This window comes from Geotrypetes seraphini, chromosome 13, assembly GCF_902459505.1.
Source record: "Geotrypetes seraphini chromosome 13, aGeoSer1.1, whole genome shotgun sequence".
Lineage (NCBI taxonomy): Eukaryota > Metazoa > Chordata > Amphibia > Gymnophiona > Dermophiidae > Geotrypetes > Geotrypetes seraphini.
In genome coordinates, this window is record NC_047096.1 from 940,647 (window position 1) to 960,151 (window position 19,505).

A 19,505-nucleotide genomic window follows, 5' to 3' on the forward strand; every position below is an offset into this window, starting at 1 on the left:
ATGAGTTTGTGATGGAAAAGTGAATATGATTTTATATAGTAGGTACTGCTCAGTGCTTTGGAGCAGGTTATTTTGTGTAGTATACACCAGGCCACCAGTGGAGATCTTCCACAGATATGCAAAAGCAAAAAGATCTAGGAGTCAAGGCATCGAGTCTCACCTGCAGTAACATGCAGAAAAATGTGCAGATACCAAGCACTGCAACAAAATGTAACAAAGCTGGCAAGATACAGGTTAAAAGGCAGCAGTATGGTAATAGGCTAATGTGGCATGAATCCAGCCACTCACAAGCATCTTGCAAGAGTGCCTCCCCCTTCCCCCATTACCAATAATACCAAGGCACAGGCAGAAGCCATAAGCGTCAGGAAGCAGAGAGCAGGCAGTGCTGTGCAGAAGGAGGCTCCTGCAGTCAGTGCCACCCGTCCCTGGCATATCCAGACTACAGACCGATTACTTTGCAGCAGAACCTGCTCAGCAGAGGACACTTTTCCAGGTGAGATCACAAATCCTTGCAGCCTTTTGCTCTGCTCTCTTTGGAGGCACTGTAGTGCTGTATCATGGGGGACTGGGAAAGGCAAAACCGTCCTCTAATCATGATGCCTTCTTTTTCACTGCACCTGCAGGACACAGTTTGCCCCTGGCTGAATGTAATGTAGCCCAAATACATGAAACAGACATATACATGAATCAGAGATCAACAAAGTATACAGAGAGATTCAAAGACACTGCAGTCCTAGCCAAGGATAAAGACACAAGGACACTTAAGATAGCTCGATGTCACATTCACACAGGCACTCACAAAGACACAGAACCACAGGTGCAGAGATGTGTGAGACACACGAATATGCAAAGACTTTGAGATACATGCAAAATGCCACTTCAACTATGCGCATTCTCACACAGGGAATTGGGCTAGACTTTACTGTATGTTTTGCTTCTGACTCTTGCTCTCTCCTTGCACAGAGCACTTTCAGAGGACAACAGCATCCGAGAGCCTGGAGTGATAGATTTGAGTAGAATTTCTGATCAGATGAAGAAAAGTGTCTGAATCTGCCACAGACTGTGTTCTTTTAGCCACAATGCTCTGAAAGAAAAATGTTAAATGAATCTCTTTACCAAAGGTATCCACTCAAACCCAGTACGTGATTCACATGCAAAGAGCAGAGCTCAGGGCTCTCAGGATGACTGAACACAGAGACTGCACAATACACTTGCCTGGATGATCACCAGCTCTCTGGATTCTTTTGCAGGCTTATCAAGTGGCTTTTCATATCAGCTGCAATCTTTGATTAGCAGGGGTCAAAAAAAGCCCCCTTACTCGTTTTGCACTATCTGAAGAAGGAAGACGCTCAAACAAGGGAATTTTGAGTGTGAGAGAACAGCAGCTGAAGTCTCAAGGATGGGCTGAACAGCAGCTCCAAAACACAGAGATTTGTGTGGATGGAACTTAGCTTCTTAGTTCTCTGTGGGGAGAAAGAGCAAAGCACCCAAGCTCTTCAATGCAGACATTGCACTGGTTCAGTTCAGTACATGAGTGGTGCAGAGGAGATATTCTGAGGATCTAGCACTGGCCACTGTTTTTCTGATGTGTCAATGCCGCAACGATGGCTGACAACCTCTGGACACAGATCTTGTACTTGCTATGCACTGCACTTATTTGTGTAGCTAGTTCAGTGCTGAACTGCCACTTGAGCTGCACATGCGCCAGCAACATCGTCAGCTGCTCCAAGAAAGATCTGCTGCACATGCCTACCGTCTTCCCCCATTATACCGTCAGTCTAGACCTCAGCCATAACAGCCTGAAACGTCTGCGGGCGGACTGGGCCCCTGCTCCCTTGAAGCGTCTCCAGTCCCTACTGCTAAACCAAAACAAGCTGAGCTTCATTTCTACAGACGCCTTCTCACTGGTGCCACATCTGAAGTACCTTGATCTGTCCTCCAATGAGATAAAAGCTCTGGGTGAGAATCACTTCAGCAAGCTGAGGGAGCTGGAGGTACTGCTACTCTATGACAATGCCATTGGGCAGATTGATCGTAGTGCCTTTGAAGACATGCACAAACTGCAGAAATTGTACCTGAGTCAAAATCAGATCTCACGTTTTCCCCTGCAGCTGGTAAAAGAGAGTTCAAGGCTACCAGAGCTGCTTCTGCTGGACCTTTCCTCCAACAAGCTCAAGACTCTACCCATCCAAGATCTGAATGGCCTGCCAGCCTGGGTCAAAAATGGCCTTTACCTACATAGTAACCCCCTAACATGTGACTGTGAGTTGTATGGCCTCTTCACCCACTGGCACATCCGACAATTTGCATCTGTGGTGGATTTCCGAGAGGAACTCAACTGTACTCTAGTGGCCTACCAGAAAGAGATAGTCAATGTATTTAGCCTGTTACTTGTCATGAACTGCAGCGAAATTAAGGAGTCTGCTATGGAAGCCTATGTGGGAAAGACAGTCACCATGGATTGTGACACCAAGCAGAGAGGGATGGCCCAGAAATGGATCACTCCCACCAATGAATTGATATCACCTGAGACAAACAACAGCAACCAAACTGTGACAGTGCTCAGTAACGGCAGCCTGCAATTTCGCCCCATCAAAGCCGAGGACAGGGGGATCTATACTTGTCATGCCACAAGCACCATGTTTAATGAGACCTTGTATGTGACATTGATGGTAAATAATGTGACTCATCATGACACTTTAAATACAGCATATACCACTCTGGTGGGCTGCATTGCCAGTGTCATCTTAGTGCTCATCTATCTGTACCTGACACCATGCCGCTGCTTGTGCCGTAGTGATGAAAAGCACAGAAACGAGAATGGGGATAGTGTACACTCTTCTGTGCTCAGCACCACGTCCAACCACGACACAGCCAGTGACAAAGTCGCCCTTAACAGACATGTGGCATTCATTGAAGCTTCTGCCAATCTGCAAGGCCAGGTTAGCAAACTCAAGCTGAATGGTCAAGAGCCACAGGACACCAGAGGAACAGAGAAACCTCAGAGGAAAATGTCGGACCCGGGCTCAGCTAGCTCTGTTTTCTCAGACACTCCCATTATGGTTTGAAACGAATAACCAAGAGATGACAGATCAAGCCAACGTCAAGGCCCAGAGGAGATAATCAGCCTCTTGAACAGCACTTTTGTATCACGCCAAACAGCAGCCACCTAAGCGTGAGCTTTGAGAACCTTCATGCTCAGAAAGCATGCGTCATGCAGCCCATAAGCTTAGCTACTTGCTCCTCTGACAAGTGATGTGTTGTTCACTGTCACACACTAGATCACTGTGATAAAATGACCTGTTTCTGTGCACTGATATTTTAGAGGGTAATTTAAATGACATTTCTCTTTTACACACAGAAACAAGTTTTCTATAAAATTGTCCAGAACATATATGTAACTTGATATGATACTGGGCTTGATACTCAAAGAGATTTAGCTGGCCGCTGGATTGGCTAATATTCAGCGCCATTTAACCAGATAAGTGCCGCTGAATATTGCAGTCAGTGCCAAATCAAAGCCATGTTTTGTTAGGGGCCTTCCAGGAGCAGAGTCGCCGCTTGAGCAGCCAGGTTTACTGCAGAAAAGTGTGTCCTGTTGTTATGTGGTAACCCCTGGCCACTTAAGTGATGAATATTCACTTAAGCAGCTATGCCTTAACTGGCTTAAAAATAACCACATATTCAAAGCTGAAACCTACACAACTCCCGGCTTTGAATATCTGGGAATAACGCTACTAGTGGTAAGCAAAACACTCATCCCTGCTGCCTGAATATCAGACCCACTGCTTATAAGTTTATCTTCCTGAATGGAGGCTGGGAACGGTTTAACATTGACTTACACAGCCACAAAAAATAGGCCCACTAAATGTTTTCCTCAGGCCTATGAAGCCCCTGAGACACCTCAGTGGTGGCATCTTCTCCTCCGGGAGGGCCGGCATTTGCCCATCGTTCTCTGAAGCACTTCCCCCTCTGGTTTTCCCTCAGAGCAATTCACGCTGGCCCTACAGGCTTCCTTCTACTGTGTCCCACCCTCAATGACCTCACTTCCTCTTTTGCCACCAGATACGGCTCTGAGGATGACCCGGGGAGAGGTTCTTCAGAGAAAGATGGGCAGATGCCAGGACATGGGCCCTTAGAGAAGTAGATGCTGTTTTGGGGTGGAGGAGAATGATAAAGAAGTGAGTAGGGGCAGAGGGGATAGAAAGGAAGAGAGAGGGAGAGATGAATGTGGAGGGGAAGGTTAAAAAACCTATGTATGTACGGGGCACAGGGGAGGGTGGGGAGGGCCATCCAGATTAAATCTGGGTCTATCCAAACTGGCAGGTCTGGCTATGCCTCTGAAATAAACTAGGGAAGAACTCCATCCTAAAACAGGAGTACATGTGTGCAGGTATTTTCCATGCACTATTTTCAAAGAGAAAGTATGTTATGTGCAGTCTTATATCCCACAAAATTCTCATTAGTTAGAGTTCTAGAAGGGTCACAGACAACATAGTGTTACACAGAATTTGGGATAGAGTTAAATATGTTACAAAGAATGCTGTATGCTGCATACAGTCTGAGGTAATATATCAAAGATAGCAGCTGACCATTAACTTTGTGACTTGTATTATTAGTCTGAGTCTCTTTGTACCCCTGGTAGGGATTTCTTAAAAAGCTGCATTTTTAGATTTTTGCCAAACGGTGTGCATACAGTGGTTGTGCGAATTTCGATGGGAAGTGAGGTCCACACTTTTGCTCTTTGGTAGTTGAATGATTTGCTGAGAGATGTCTTGTATTTTACATCTTTCAGAATTAAGAATGATAGGATCAGGCTGTTAGAGTTACATTAGTTCAGTAAATCTGGAGAAGCTATTAGGGACATCACCGTATAGCATTTTAAATGCCACACAGCATAGTTTGAATTCTATTCTGTTTTCTATCAGTAACCAGTTACTCCTGGCAGAATTGTACAAAAGCAGTGCCGACAAGGGCAGTAGAGGAGGAAATGAACCGCTGCACAACAGGTCACTTCCTCCTCCTGTGCTGGCTTAGACCCAACTGTTTATGTGAATCGCTGTCTCGCATGTGCAGAATTCCACCAGGAGTAACCAGTGTAGTTCTCTAAGCAGTGGTGTGACGTGGTGAAATCTTGCGTTTTGTATCAGTTGGAGTATGAGCCTGCAGCCCACACTGAGTGCAGCAAAAAACCTTCCTCAGATTGTGGGCAGTAGAAATGATGCAGTCAAACCAACTGCCAGTGTGGCGGTCACTGTCCCTTCTTCATAGTTCCCACAGCCAAGGGGGGGGGGAAGGACAGGGAGTAAGGGCTAGATTCACTAACCTGCTGATAATGCCCAATCCGCAGCAGGCTGACTGATCCACAACGGGTCAGTATTTAAATAGGGGTGATCGGAGGAACCACACGGATCGCTAGTGAGCAATCCTGAAGCATGCGCAGACCATTTTCTTTGCCCGTAGATGGTCTGCGCATGCTTACAAAAGCAGCGATTTTTTTTTTTTTCTTTTAATTTCACTTTCGAGCCCATGGTTTTAAAACCACGGGCTTGCACTGTGGGGAAGGGCAAGAGATCGGAGCAGAGAGCAGGGCGGCAGAAGGCAGGCAGTCGGAAAGGACCTGAGCGACTGGTCCTCAGCAGTCGCTTATTTTTGATAGGTCAGCCCAGTCGGTGTCCCCACGCTGCCTGCCTACATTTGAATGTTGTTCCCCCTCATTTGCATGCACAGATCAGAGGATGATCGGGACAAAGGTTAGTGAATTGGGTCGCAATAAAAAAGGATCGCAAAGGGGTCGCTAAGTGGTCGGGACTTGATCGGTGGGCTTAGTGAGTCTAGCCCTAGGTGAGTTTCTCACTGAACTTTTACTTAAATCCAGTTTTTCAGCCCAAATCTGAAGGTGAAAAGCTTCATTTAGAATTTCTGCCCGCACTCTTTCAATGCAGTTCAAAAAATGTGCTGCCCATTTAAATTATTTTAGTACTTATATACCACTTCTGGCCTAAGTGGTTTACATACAGGTACTTCAAGCATTTTCCCTATTGTTCCCAATGGGCTCACAATCTATCTAATATACCTAGGGCTTGCCCAGAGTCATAAGGAGCAGCATGGGATTTGAACCCACAACCTCAGGCTGCTGAGGCTGTAGCTCTAACCACTGTGCCACACACTCCCTACATTTTACACCAGAACAGGCAGTATGAAAAGTAAAAGAGCAAAGCATCGCTCTGGAACTTGAACAGCACCTCATCTCTCATGTTCAGTTACAATTTCACTCCTTACATTACTGGAGGCTTCTATAGTTTAAATCAACATCAAATGAAACCCTCAATCCTACACTCTCTCATCTCACTGTTACCAGTGCTCCCCTCACTGCCACATATTATAAACATCAGCACATACCAAGAAGAAAATGAGAACAAGCAACGACCACACAAGTCTAAGCCACTCAATCTGGTTTCTTCTCTGATCCCAGGCCGTACCTTCATCTCTAAGGATCCTCTGGGGCCAATTTTCAGATTCTGGAAGGCAGCCTGGCTACCTCCCATGGTCAGCGGCAAACCCAGAAATTCAATGAAAAATGCTTGAGTACCTGATTGTAAAAACCGCTTAGATAACCTTGATAGGCGGTATATAAAAATCCTAATAAACTTGAAACTTGTATCCAGCAAACGGCAATGAATTTCCAGTCTGTGTGTTAAACTTCATTTGACATATTCATCAGCTGACTGGCTAAGTCATAGCAGTCAAAGGCAGACCTGCTATTTAGGCGGATCTGACTGCTCAAATTAGCCTATCTCCCACTGAATATTGGCGGTTAGCTGGAACCTTACATCACATACCTTTAGTTCGGGTTCCTCTTTCCCATATGCATCACTTTGCACTTGCTCACATCAAATGTCATCTGCCATTTTGATGCCCAGTCTTCTAGTTTCACAAGATCCTCTTGTAATTTAACAACTTTGAACAACTTTGTGTCATCAGTAAATTTAATTATCTCACTATTTATTTCCATCGCTAGATCATTTATAGAAATGTTAAAAAGCACAGACCCCTAGGGAACCCCATTATTTACCCTTCTCCATTGAGAATATTGACCATTTACGGTAACTCTACTCTCTGTTTTCTGTCTTTCAACCAGTTCTTAATCCGTAATAGGAAATTACCTCCTGGCTGTTAAATTTGGTCTCAAACTTTTCCCATACTTTTAAACCAGCTTTCAAATATTTGAGATCCCATCCGGGATCTTCCTCCGAAATCTTTCATGAGGTACTTTGTCAAATGCATTTTGAAAATCCAAATACATAATATCAACTGGTTCACCTTTATTCACATGGTCATTCACCCCTTCAAAGAAATGCAGTAGATTGGTGAGGCAAGATTTCCCGTGATTAAATCCATTCTTACGCATATGTTCTGTCATTTTGTTCTTTATACTAGTCTCTGGATCTGATGTTAGGCTTACTGATCTATAATTTCCCAGATCACTTCTGGAAACCTTTTTATTTATTACTTAAATCCCAAGGAGATCCTAAGCGGTTTACTTTGAATGGTGATCAGGTATTCTAAGTGTATTTTAAAATTTGGTGTTACATTGGCCACCCTCCAATCTTCCAGTACCATACTGTATTTAAAGATAAATTACTAACAATACTCTAGCTCTGTAAGTTCATTTCTCAGTTCCATCAGTACTTGTGATGTATATTTGGTATTCTTCAATCATCAAATTGCCCCATTACTTCTACCAGAGATTTGTTTCAGTTTCTCTGACTCATCAACATTGAATACAATTTTTGTCACGTGTATCTCCTTCACAACCTTCTTGATGAAGACCGAAGCAAAGAATTCATTTAATCTCTCTGCTATGGCCTTGTCTTCCCTGAGATCCCTTTTTATCCTCAGACATCTAGCAGTCCAACCAATTCTTTTCCCGGCTTGTTGCTTTTAATATAACTAAAAAAAGTTTTTGCCTTCAACACAATCTTCTTTTCAAGGTCTCTCTTTGCCTTTCTTATCAGCGCCTTGCATTTGACTTGCCATTCCTTCTATCTTTAGTTGGATCCTTCTTCCACTTTCTGAAGGATTCTCTTTTAGCTCTAATAGCTTCCTTCACCTCACTTGGCAACCACGCCGCATGCTGTTTGGTCTTACTTCCTCCTTTATTTAATACATGGAATATATCGGGTTTCAATAACATTCACACCCAATACATTAAGAACATAAGCAGTGCCTCTGCTGGGTCAGACCTGAGGTCCATCATGCCCAGCAGTCCGCTCACGCGGCTGCCCATCAGGTCCAGGACCTGTATAGTAATCCTCTTATCTATACCCTTCTATCCCCTTTTCCTTCAAGAAATTATCTAATCCCTTCTTGAACCCCAAAACCGTACTCTGTCCTATCACACCCTCTGGAAGTGCATTCCAGGTGTCCACCCTTTGATCTTTGCATGCAGCTACTTCTCTAAGTTTCTTTTTTACCATTCTTCTCATGTTATTATAAGCGGACACCTAAGTGTGCCATGCCTCACATACAACTTTATTCTACAGTATACATAGCATACATCACTAGGCAAAATGCCCAAGTCACACCCATGTCCCTCATGCAGTTGTGCACCTATGCATGTAACTGCCAATTACTGGTGTGAATCAAACATACATAGCCATGGTAGTGCTTCTGCCATGGCAAATGCACCAAAGCCCATTCAATTCCTATGGGCTTTGGTGCATTTACCATGGGAGAATCGCTACCACTGCTTTGTAAAAAGGGCCCATAGGTCCTATTTTTCCATAAATATGCTCACCTAACTTCAGGTGCATTTTAAAGAACTGCCCTTCACATGTGCCCATAAGGATGAAAGAAATTCCAAAAATCTGATAACCACTAGGTTTCCATACACAGGTTTTGCAAGATTTATAAGAGGTGAGTTGGAAGGAGAAGATATCAACCCTTTGTATCCCCAGGTTGTAACACAGTCCCAAAATATTGCAATTGTGAATAGAAAACAGGGAGGGAAAGAAATGGTGAATGAAAATAAAGGACTGCACATACTGCTAGGTTCACTGTCTCTCCTCATGTTCATGTCCTATCCTGCAAGGAAAAACAAAGAAAAACTGCAAACAAACGTACAAAGATGCAGGCTAAATTTATTATACCAAATAATTGAGTGCGTTTAGCATTACCACCTTAGAACAAACCAAAGGACCCGACACAATCCGTGTTTCGGTTAACATGCCTTCATCAGGGGTCCCAGGTTGATAAGGTATCAAATAAACTTTAACCTGTGCGAGTCAAAAACAATCACCGGAGGACGGTCTCTGTGTAAACTTCTGTGTAGCAAAAAAAAAAAGTTTACATAGAGACCATCCTCCGGTGATTGTTTTTTACTCGCACAGACTAAAGTTTTTTTGTTTGTGGTTTTATTTGATACTTTATCAACCTGGGACCCCTGATGAAGGCGTGTTAACCGAAACATGGATCTGTCGGGTCCTTTGGTTTGTTCTAAGTTTCAAGTTTATTTAAAATTTCTTATACCGCCCAATCAGCTTTCTAGGCGGTGTACAAATTCATAAAAACATAAAACAAACTAGCTAAAATACAAGTTTAAGCTGACATTACATCACCAAACTGTAACTTTTAATAACTTTCAAAGACTTTTAAAAACAAAGACAAACAGGAACAAAAGGTAAAAAGGCAAGAACTACAATAGTCAAAGTAAAAGAGAACAATTAAGGAAAAAACAATAGGAGGGGATGCTATAAATACTGTTGAACTCAATAATGTTGAACTTAATTGTGCTTAAAAGGACAGTTAGGTCTCGAAGGCATCAAGGAAGAGAAATCTCTTTAGCTTCGTCTTAAAATTATTAAGAATAGATTATTCGCACAAGCAATTTGGGATACTATTCCAAAGAAAGGGGGCAGTGACAGAGAAGATAGTAGACCTCATTGTATTTATATACTTCAGTGACAGAATAGAGAAAAGGTTATTAGCTGTCGATCTTAGGGTCTTAGAAGGATTATAAGAGGTAAAAAAATTCAGGTTGATTGTTTTGTCTGGTCTTAAATGTTAACAGAAGAATTTTGTAAGTGATTCTGTGTTCCACTGGCAACCAGTGTGCTTCTTGCAAAAGGGGGGGGGGGGGTAACGTGGTCGGATTTCTTTGCATGGAATATAATTTTTTATTTTTAATTATTTATTTATCAATTTTACATTTTAACAAAATCAAACATTTTGTACAGAAAGATTATATGAATACAACGCCTTTAAAGGACAAATAAGAAAAATACATTATCAATAATCTTCACTCTATTCACACATTCTCAAGTCCTCAAATGATCCAAGTTTCTACGAGTGAATTCAAAGAAATAAACAAAATAAGAAAAACGGTATCTGTTGACTGATTCAAGAGGCTTATATTCTATTAACTAGGCATTGTTGTTCTTGTTCCTTCCTTTTCCATGCGTTTCAGGGTCAGGAAAGTTGTAAGTTGAGCCGGTTCAAAAAACACATATTTATTATCTCGAAACCTTATTACACATATACATGGAAAGCAGAGGAGAAAAATACCACCTAACTGAGCTACACCTGGTTTCAATAAAAGAAATTGATGTCTACGATTTTGAGTTTCTTTACTAACATCAAGGAAAACTTGGATTTTCAAACCTAGAAACTGTTTAGATTTATTTTTAAAAAACATTTTTAGTATCCATTCTTTGTCTGGCAATAATGCCACGGATAATAGAAGAGTTTAGCCAAGTTCTTATCAGATTCTTCCAACATTGCAGTCAGATCTAATTGAGGTTCCTTCTCAACTTGAGTCTGATCCTCCACTTGCTGTTCCAATATTTTTCCCAGCAAATAGTACACCCGAGTGAAGGGAGGTATTGAATCCTCAGGAATTTTCAAAATTTCAGTGAAGTATCTCTTTATCATTTCCCTTGGACTTATAGAGGGAACTCTTGGAAAATTCAGCAAGCACAGGTTATTGTCTCGGTAATTATTTTCCACTGTTTCCAGTTTCCTTTTAATAATCTGATTTTCTTTTATTATTGTCAATTGAACTTGTTTAATCTCAATCACTTCTTTCTCTATTTCTCCTATTTTTAATTTTACATTGGAAATTCCTTGTTTATTTTCTTCTATTAATTGTTTCTGAGTTCTTTAGTTTACTTCCCCTTCCTTAATCTGTTTAGACAGTGAGTCTCCTAGTTTGGAAACTAAGTCCCAAATTGAATCAAGGGTTACTTCAGCAGGCTTCATATAGTAAGAAGAAAATTCATGCAAGCTTTGTCCAGGCTCACCTTGACCACTTCCAATCTGCTGATCCTGGCTTTTTTCTCCCATCGTTGTTCTTACTGCTGACTCAGTCTCTTGACTTAAAAAGTCCACAGGGACCTTCAACTGCTGGCTCCCCGATGATACAGCCTCTCGATCCGGGAGAGAAGCTACTTCTGGCCCACTCCCTTCACGGGGAGAGCTAGCATTCAGCGGTGGGGGAGGTGGCTGCCTCAAGTCGGGGCATAGTAGTTTCCAGCCCAAGGAGTTCTGGGTCGGCGTCACTCTGCGTCGACGGCTCCAGCGGGCGACTCCCCAACATCTCTGGCTCTCTCTCCAGTCGCTGCAGGAACCGCTCAATTGAATCGAGAGGGAGATTAACGGACCACCGCGAGGCAGCAGCCATGCTCCTACCCCGTCTCTTCGGCATCGCAGGAAAGCTGGTGAGGAAATCTATCTAATCCAACGGAGATTCTCACAGTGTCTGTTCAGTCAGCAAGTACTCAGTGCCATCTTGGATCAGTGATCTCGCATTGAATATAATCTTTACAGCAGTGTTCAGTATTATCTGGAGTCGTATTTCTTTTTTAGTTATGCCTTTATAAAGGGCATTACAATAGTCAATGCACGAAATCACGAGAAAATGAATCAAAATGTTCAACGATGAGGCATCTATTAGTTTGGATAATGATCTGATCATACGTAGCAACGTTGGACCACTGTACTGATATGAAGATGATAATTCAATTTATTATCAAAGGTGACTCCAAGTAATTTAAGTGAAGGTACGATTTTAATAGACTGAGACTTGAATTTAAGGGGGGTCCTTGTTGGAAAAAATCATTACTAATCATTCTAAGGTGGTAATGCTAACCGCACTCAATTATTTGGTATAATAATCTTTGTACGTTTGTTTGCAGTTTTTCTTTGTGCTATTTTTTCACTGCAGACTTTGTTGGGTTTTTTTTCTTTTGTTCGTCAAGTCCTATCCTGCACCTTACAAGCAGCCATCAAATATACAGTATAGATACAGCTAATATAGACAGACCTTAAATTTTGTCCTCTGACTTAGGGGTCCTTTTACCATGGTGTGCTGTTGAGCACCCGTTCTGTTTCTATGGGTGGCTTAGCAGCGTGCCTTTGTAAAAGCCCTCATTAAATTTGGGAAATTTGTACCAAAATAAAACATCAAGCAGCACTTTTCATAATTTACTGTCAGAATTTGCCGATTACTTACTTTTTCAAGCGTGCAAAAGTGGTGTCAGTGTGACATTTATGTACTCCACACATGGTGAACAGAAAAAAGGGAACGCGTGCATTTGTTAAGTAAAATTTTCAGTAAATGTGCAGAAATGTATTGAAAATAAGGCAATAATATTCTATCTAATGCTATTGTCACACAGCTTGTAAAATACAACACTCAAATATTTGAATGAACATAACAAATGCCCAGGAAAGATTCAGCAAAACCCGGTGCGACCTTCAATTGATAAGAGACATGGAGTTGCTTCTACAAAATAGAAACATAGAAAGATGACGGCAGAAAAGGGCTATAGCCCATCAAGTCTGCCCACTCAACTGACCCACCCCCATAAGTCTGAATGCTAATGACCCAGTTCCTTAACTTGACCTTCGTAGGGATCCCATGTAGATGTCCCATTTATTCTTGAAGTCAAGCACGCTGATGGCCTCGACCACCTGCACTGGAAGCTTGTTCCAGTGATCCACCACTCTTTCCGTGAAGAAATACTTCCTGGTGTCACTACTAAATCTCCCCCCTCTAAGTTTAAGCGGATGCCTTCTTGTGGCTGAGGGTCCTTTGAGAAAAAGGATGTCATCTTCCACCTCGACCCGTCCTGTGATGTACTTAAATGTCTCAATCATGTCTCCCCTCTCCCTGCGTTCCTCCAGAGTGTAGAGCTGCAATCTGTTCAGTCTCTTTTCGTACGAGAGACCCTTGAGCCCAGAGATCATCCTAGTGGCCATCCGCTGAACCGACTCGACTCTAAGCACGTCTTTACGGTAATGTGGCCTCCAGAATTGCACACAGTACTCCAGATGAGGTCTCACCATGGTCCTGTACAGTGGCATTATGACTTCAGGTTTCTGGCTGACGAAACTTCTATTGATACATCCCATCATTTGTCTTGCCTTGGATGAGGCCTTTTCTACCTGTTTGGCAGCCTTCATGTCTGCACTGATGATTACTCCCAAATCTCGTTCTGCTGTGGTCCTAGCCAATGTTTCTCCATTTAAGGTGTATGTTCTGCATGGATTTCCGCTACCGAGGTGCATGACCTTACATTTCTTAGCATTGAAACCCAGCTGCCATGTTGAGGACCAGTTTTCCAACGCAAGAAGGTCCTGTGTCATATTATCCTGCAAACATCCTTCACTTACTATGTTGCAAAGTTTGGCGTCATCGGCGAATAATGTTACCTTACCCTGCAGCCCTCGTGTCAAGTCCCTTATGAATATGTTAAAAAGGAGTGGGCCCAGGACCGAGCCCTGTGGCACCCCGCTGGTCACCTCCGATGTTTCAGAGAGGGTGCCGTTGACCACCACCCTCTGACGTCTATCACCAAGCCAATCCTTGACCCATGCAGTTATTGTTTCGCCCAACCCCATCGATTTCATCTTGTTTAGAAGCCTGCGGTGTGGGACGCTGTCAAAAGCCTTGCTGAAATCCAAGTACACTATGTCCAGAGACTCTCCCGAGTCTAGCTTTCCTGTTACCCAATCAAAGAAGCTGATGAGATTGGATTGGCATGACCTACCCTCAGTGAATCCATGCTGATTTGGATCCCTTAGATTCCCTTCATCCAAGATCGTGTCTAATTTACGTTTAATTAGTGTTTCCATGATTTTACACACTATCGATGTGAGACTCACTGGTCTGTAGTTCGCAGCCTCTGCTCTGCAACCCTTTTTGTGCAGAGGAACGACGTTAGCTTTTTTCCAGTCCAGGGGGACTCTCCCTGTATTTAGGGAAAGATTGAAGAGCATGGCTAATGGTTCCGCCAGGACATTGCACAGCTCTCTGAGCACTCTCGGGTGCAATTCGTCTGGACCCATGGCTTTGCACACCTTGAGTTTTGACAGTTCTCTGTAGACTTCAGCTGGTGTGAACTCAAAATTCTGAAATGGGTCTTCCGTGCTTGACATTGCTTCCAGATGTGGTCCGTGCCCTGGTGCCTCTTGGGTAAAGACCGAGCAGAAGTATTCGTTCAGTAGTTTGGCTTTTTCAGAATCAGTTTCCACGTAGTTCCCGTCCAGTGTTCTAAGGCGTACTATCCCGTTAGTGTTTTTTTTCCTGTCACTAATATACCTGAAGAAGGATTTGTCCCCTTTCTTAATGTTCTTTGCTAGAGTTTCTTCCACTGCAAGTTTGGCCTCTCTGACTGCTGTTTTGACTGCTGCAGACCTAGTCCTGTATTCAATGTTAGCTTCCCCTTTCCCCATACGTTTGTATGAAATAAATGCTCTACTGTGCCATCTTTCTGTGGTACAACCAAAGTGGTTTATATTTATTACATTCAGATATTTTCTCTGTTCCCAGTGGGCTCACAATCTTTGGTTTTTGGTACCTGGGGCAATGGAAGCTTAAGTTCAAGGTTTTATTAAAATTTTATTTAATCGCTTATCTAATTTCTAAGCGACTTTACAATATATATAAAAAAAGAGCATGAACATAATAAAAATGCCATTAACAATACCATTAATACTTACAATAAAAAACCAACAATCCCAAAAAAACAAATTACAAAAAAGCATCAACTAATAATTGGCATATTAAAAAGGGATAAATGAGACAGACAGACGGGAAACAGGGTTAGAAATACAATTTGGATAGGAACGAAAGACAAATAAGGATAAAAACAAAAGGAAAGGGCTTGTTGCTGCTTAATTCCTTAAGGGAGTTAACAAGGATACTGTAAAATTTAAATCAAATGTTAAAAGCTTCTTTAAATAAATGACTCTTGAGTAGGCTTTTGAAACATTCGAGATTAGCTTCTTCTCTAACAAGAGCTGGTAGGTTATTCCAAAGTTGAGGGGCTACGACTGAGAAAATGTCATGTCTTTTGGTTCCTATTATATGAAGGGAGGGGACCGTCAGCAATTTACGATTAGATGATCTAAGACTGCGGGGTGGGTCATATGGGATAAGATATTTATCAATAAATCAGGGCTGTTTAGAATGAATGGATGTCCTCAGACAGATAGACAGACTAAAGAGCGACAAGTCACCGGGTCCGGACGGCATCCACCCAAGGGTACTAAAAGAACTGAGAAACGAAATAGCAGAGACACTTCGCCAAATATGTAACCTCTCCCTAAAAACAGGGGAGATCCCAGAGGACTGGAAAATAGCGAATGTCACGCCCATCTTTAAGAAGGGATCAAGGGGTGACCCGGGAAACTACAGGCCTGTGAGCTTGACCTCGGTTCCAGGGAAGATGATGGAAGCAATGGTAAAGGACACAATCTGCGAATACATAGAAAACAATGGACAACTGAAGGCGAGCCAGCATGGCTTCTGCAAGGGAAGGTCATGCCTCACGAACTTGCTGTACTTCTTTGAGGGAATAAACAGCCAGATGGACAAGGGGGAATCCATAGACATCATTTACCTTGACTTCCAAAAAGCCTTCGACAAGGTACCTCATGAACGGCTACTTAAAAAGTTGTGGTACCACGGGGTACAAGGGGATATCTACCGATGGATCAAACACTGGTTGGCAGGCAGGAAACAGAGGGTTGGAGTAAAAGGCCAATACTCAGACTGGCAATGGGTCACGAGCGGAGTTCCACAGGGGTCGGTGCTGGGACCTCTACTGTTCAATATATTTATTAACGATCTGGAGGCAGGGAACAAAATGTGAGGTTATCAAATTTGCTGATGACACCAAACTCTGCAGCAGGGTTAGAAACACGGAAGACTGTGAAGACCTGCAAAGGGACCTAACGAAACTGGAAGACTGGGCAAAAAAGTGGCAAATGAGTTTTAACGTAGAGAAATGCAAGGTCATGCATGTAGGGAAAAAGAACCCGATGTTCAGCTACAAAATGGGGGGAACACTGCTAGGGGTGAGTAACCTTGAAAGGGACCTGGGGGTGATGGTCGACACATCACTGAAACCATCGGCGCAATGTGCGACAGCCTCAAAGAAAGCAAACAGAATGCTGGGCATCATCAAAAAGGGTATTACAACCAGGACGAAGGAAGTCATCATGCCGCTGTATCGCGCAATGGTGCGCCCGCACCTGGAGTACTGTGTTCAATACTGGTCGCCGTACCTCAAGAAGGACATGGCGATACTCGAGGGAGTGCAGAGGAGGGCAACTAAACTGATAAAAGGTATGGAAAATTTTTCATACGCTGACAGGTTAAAAATGCTGGGGCTGTTCTCCCTGGAGAAGAGGAGACTTAGAGGGGACATGATAGAAACCTTCAAAATCCTTAAGGGCATAGAGAAAGTGAATAAGGACAGATTCTTCAAACCGTGGGGAGCCACAAGCACTAGGGGTCACTCGGAGAAATTGAAAGGGGACAGGTTTAGAACAAATGCTAGGAAGTTCTTTTTTACCCAGAGGGTGGTGGACACATGGAACGCGCTTCCTGAGAATGTGATAGGCCAGAACTCTGTACAGGGGTTCAAGGAGGGTTTGGATAGGTTCCTGGAGGATAAGGGGATAGAGGGGTACAGATATAACTTGAGGTAGGTTATAGAAGTAGGCAGAAACCACTTCACAGGTCGCAGACCTGATGGGCGGCCGCGGGAGCAGACCGCTGGGCGAGATGGACCTCGGTCTGACCCAGTGGAGGCAACTTCTTATGTTCTTAATTGTTTTAAATGTTATGAGAGAGATTTTGTAAGAAATTATTTGATTAACTGGCAGCCAATGGGCATTTCGACTTGTCTATGGTCACAAGGAGCCATAAGGCTATTTGTTCAAAAAGTCTTCCCCAAGCCTGATGAAGTTCTTCCCTTCTATGTTTTGCTATACCAGTTTCATGAATCTTTTTCCAAATCCTCCAAGGTGGGAAATTCAGCAATGAGTCATTTTGCAGTGTAATGTTTAGTCTGTCACAATAGCTTGATTAGCTCTATCTTTGTCAGTCAATCCCACTGACACCATTTTTGCATGGTAGGAAACGTAAGCAAGCAGCAAGTTCTAGTGGCAAAGTATCACTTGATATTTATTTTGGTACAAAATTACCCATATTTGCTTAAATTTCACTGTTAAACAAGAAAGTCTATAATAAAATCTGGAAGCTCCCTTCCCCCACCCCATTACCATGGTATGTGTACACAAATCTAGACTGAAGCTATTATTATTTTAGTCATTTCTTTCAGAGGAAAGATCCCAGAAGTTTGATGTACAGTATTAGTATGGTAATCTGTATGTAGGACAGAGAGAAACAAATAAACCTACTGTGGCAGAGCAGGTTATTCAATTTTGGGAAACTTCTAATGCTTTTTATGGATTTTGTAAATATTGTTAATCAAGATGTTTGCTAAGATTCTATGCAAAGGAAGCTGTAGAGATGTTTTGATTACGTATTCAATTTGACTTAAGACTGCATTTGACGTGACTGATCATTCTCCTCCTCATGAAACTAGAAGAGAAGGCCTAATGAGTTGTTGTGACATGGTAGAACAACTGCTAATAAAACCTGGACTCACTTTGCAAATGCACAGAAAGTGTTTATTGACATACAAACCCTGCCTGTTGCCTCATAGATACAGGGAACGGTTATACTTTCAACCAACAAAAAAAGGGACTATGCTTCCTTTGACTAGCTGCTGCTGCACCCCAAATACAGGGTTCAAAGCCCAGGTCTGGTTATAGCCAGCTCATAAAGTCACAACTCCACAAATAGTGGCTTATCCCAGCCAGGCAGTATGTAGAAAACAGTCTAGAACAGCGGTCCGCAACCTCTTTTGCATCATGGACTGGATTCATGCAAGACAATTTTTCCATGGACTGGGGGGTGGGGAGGAGTGGGGATTCAAGTGCATAATCAATAATGTGCATAGTATATAATCTAATTATTACATATATAATATAAATGTAATTATTACATTTTATATTATGCACTTTAGTTCTATTATTATTACCTTGTGCAGCAACTTTCACCCCTGCCCACCAGCCCCATATCCAACATTTCTTCTTGTATTGCCTCTCTCCAACACCATGCTACATCTCTCCCTCCATAGCCCCCCTCCCATCCACCACACTACCTGTGGCTAACTCGGAAGCCTTTCCTCTGAGAAACTTTATTTCCCTTCCAAAGTCTGATCCTAGTATTCTTCCCACCTTCTCCATCTCCTTGAGGCCTCTCTGGCATCCATTTTCATCCATCCCACTGTTCCCTCTACACATCCAACATTTCTCCCTCTCATCTCTCTTCCCCATACATTTGTACCTCACTCCTCTCCCACCACCATGTCCAATAATTCTCTCCCCCTCTCTGTGCCCTACAATTCTCCTTTCTTCATTTTCCCATGTGCACTATCTCTCTTTCCCTCTCACTCAGACATCCATGCCCAACAACTCTGTTCCCTATCCCACCTCAGCATCTCTCTCACTCCATCTCTTCTTCCATCCTATGTCCCAAATTCATGCTCCCCACTCCTTCATTTGTCCGAAGCTTGTGCTCCCTCCCTCCCTTCTGTGTCCCAACACATACCTCTTTGCCCTTCCCTCCCTCTATTCTGTGTCCCAAGTTCATGCCTCCCTCCCACGAACGTTTACCTGTTTGGGGCGGCTCCCATCTCCACTTCTTTTCACAAAGCACAGCTGTGGTTCCTACATGTGGCCGACCCGGAAGCCTAGAGGGAAGACTTCCAGGTCAGCCGCAGGCCACATGTAGGAGCCGCTGCTCACATCTTTGTGAAGAGAAGTGTGGCTGGTAGGAGGGAGCCGGCCAGAACCTGGGGACTGCCTGTAATGTAAATAAAATTAAAATTTATCTGCGGCCCAATTCGGCACAGATCATGGCCCGGTAGTGGTCCGTGACCCAGTGGTTGGGGACCTCTGGTCTAGAACATAAGGTTAGAACCCTTCTTTCCTCTCTTCCCTCTGGATTATTTCCTCTGGGACCTATCTGGAAGTATTTAAGATGGGGGAATATATTCTCCTTCCTACCTGAGTCTTGCCCTTCTGACTCAGAAAGGCTGGCCTTACTTCCTTACTGTAGCTCAGTTCTAAGCTGCAGAGCACAG

General features: G+C 43.1%; 2 protein-coding genes across 3 annotated transcripts in view; one reads left to right on the forward strand and one right to left on the reverse strand.

Annotated features, from left to right (window-relative positions):
• The window catches only part of LOC117347397 (cytochrome b561 domain-containing protein 1), a 134,107-nt gene that overhangs the window by 86,571 nt on the left and 28,031 nt on the right, over positions 1 to 19,505 (reverse strand). The gene's annotated exons all lie outside the window — the stretch shown is intronic.
• On the forward strand, positions 355 to 5,422 carry AMIGO1 (adhesion molecule with Ig like domain 1). 2 transcript variants are annotated; one of them, XM_033918264.1, is made up of 2 exons: positions 355 to 493; positions 964 to 5,422. In XM_033918264.1, the coding sequence occupies exon 2, from the start codon at positions 1,605 to 1,607 to the stop codon at positions 3,066 to 3,068; it is 1,464 nt and encodes a 487-aa protein (XP_033774155.1). In that variant the 5' UTR covers positions 355 to 493; positions 964 to 1,604; the 3' UTR covers positions 3,069 to 5,422. The 2 variants fall into 2 exon arrangements, with proteins under 2 accessions (XP_033774155.1, XP_033774156.1); XM_033918265.1 differs by having other exon boundaries at positions 364 to 493; positions 624 to 5,422.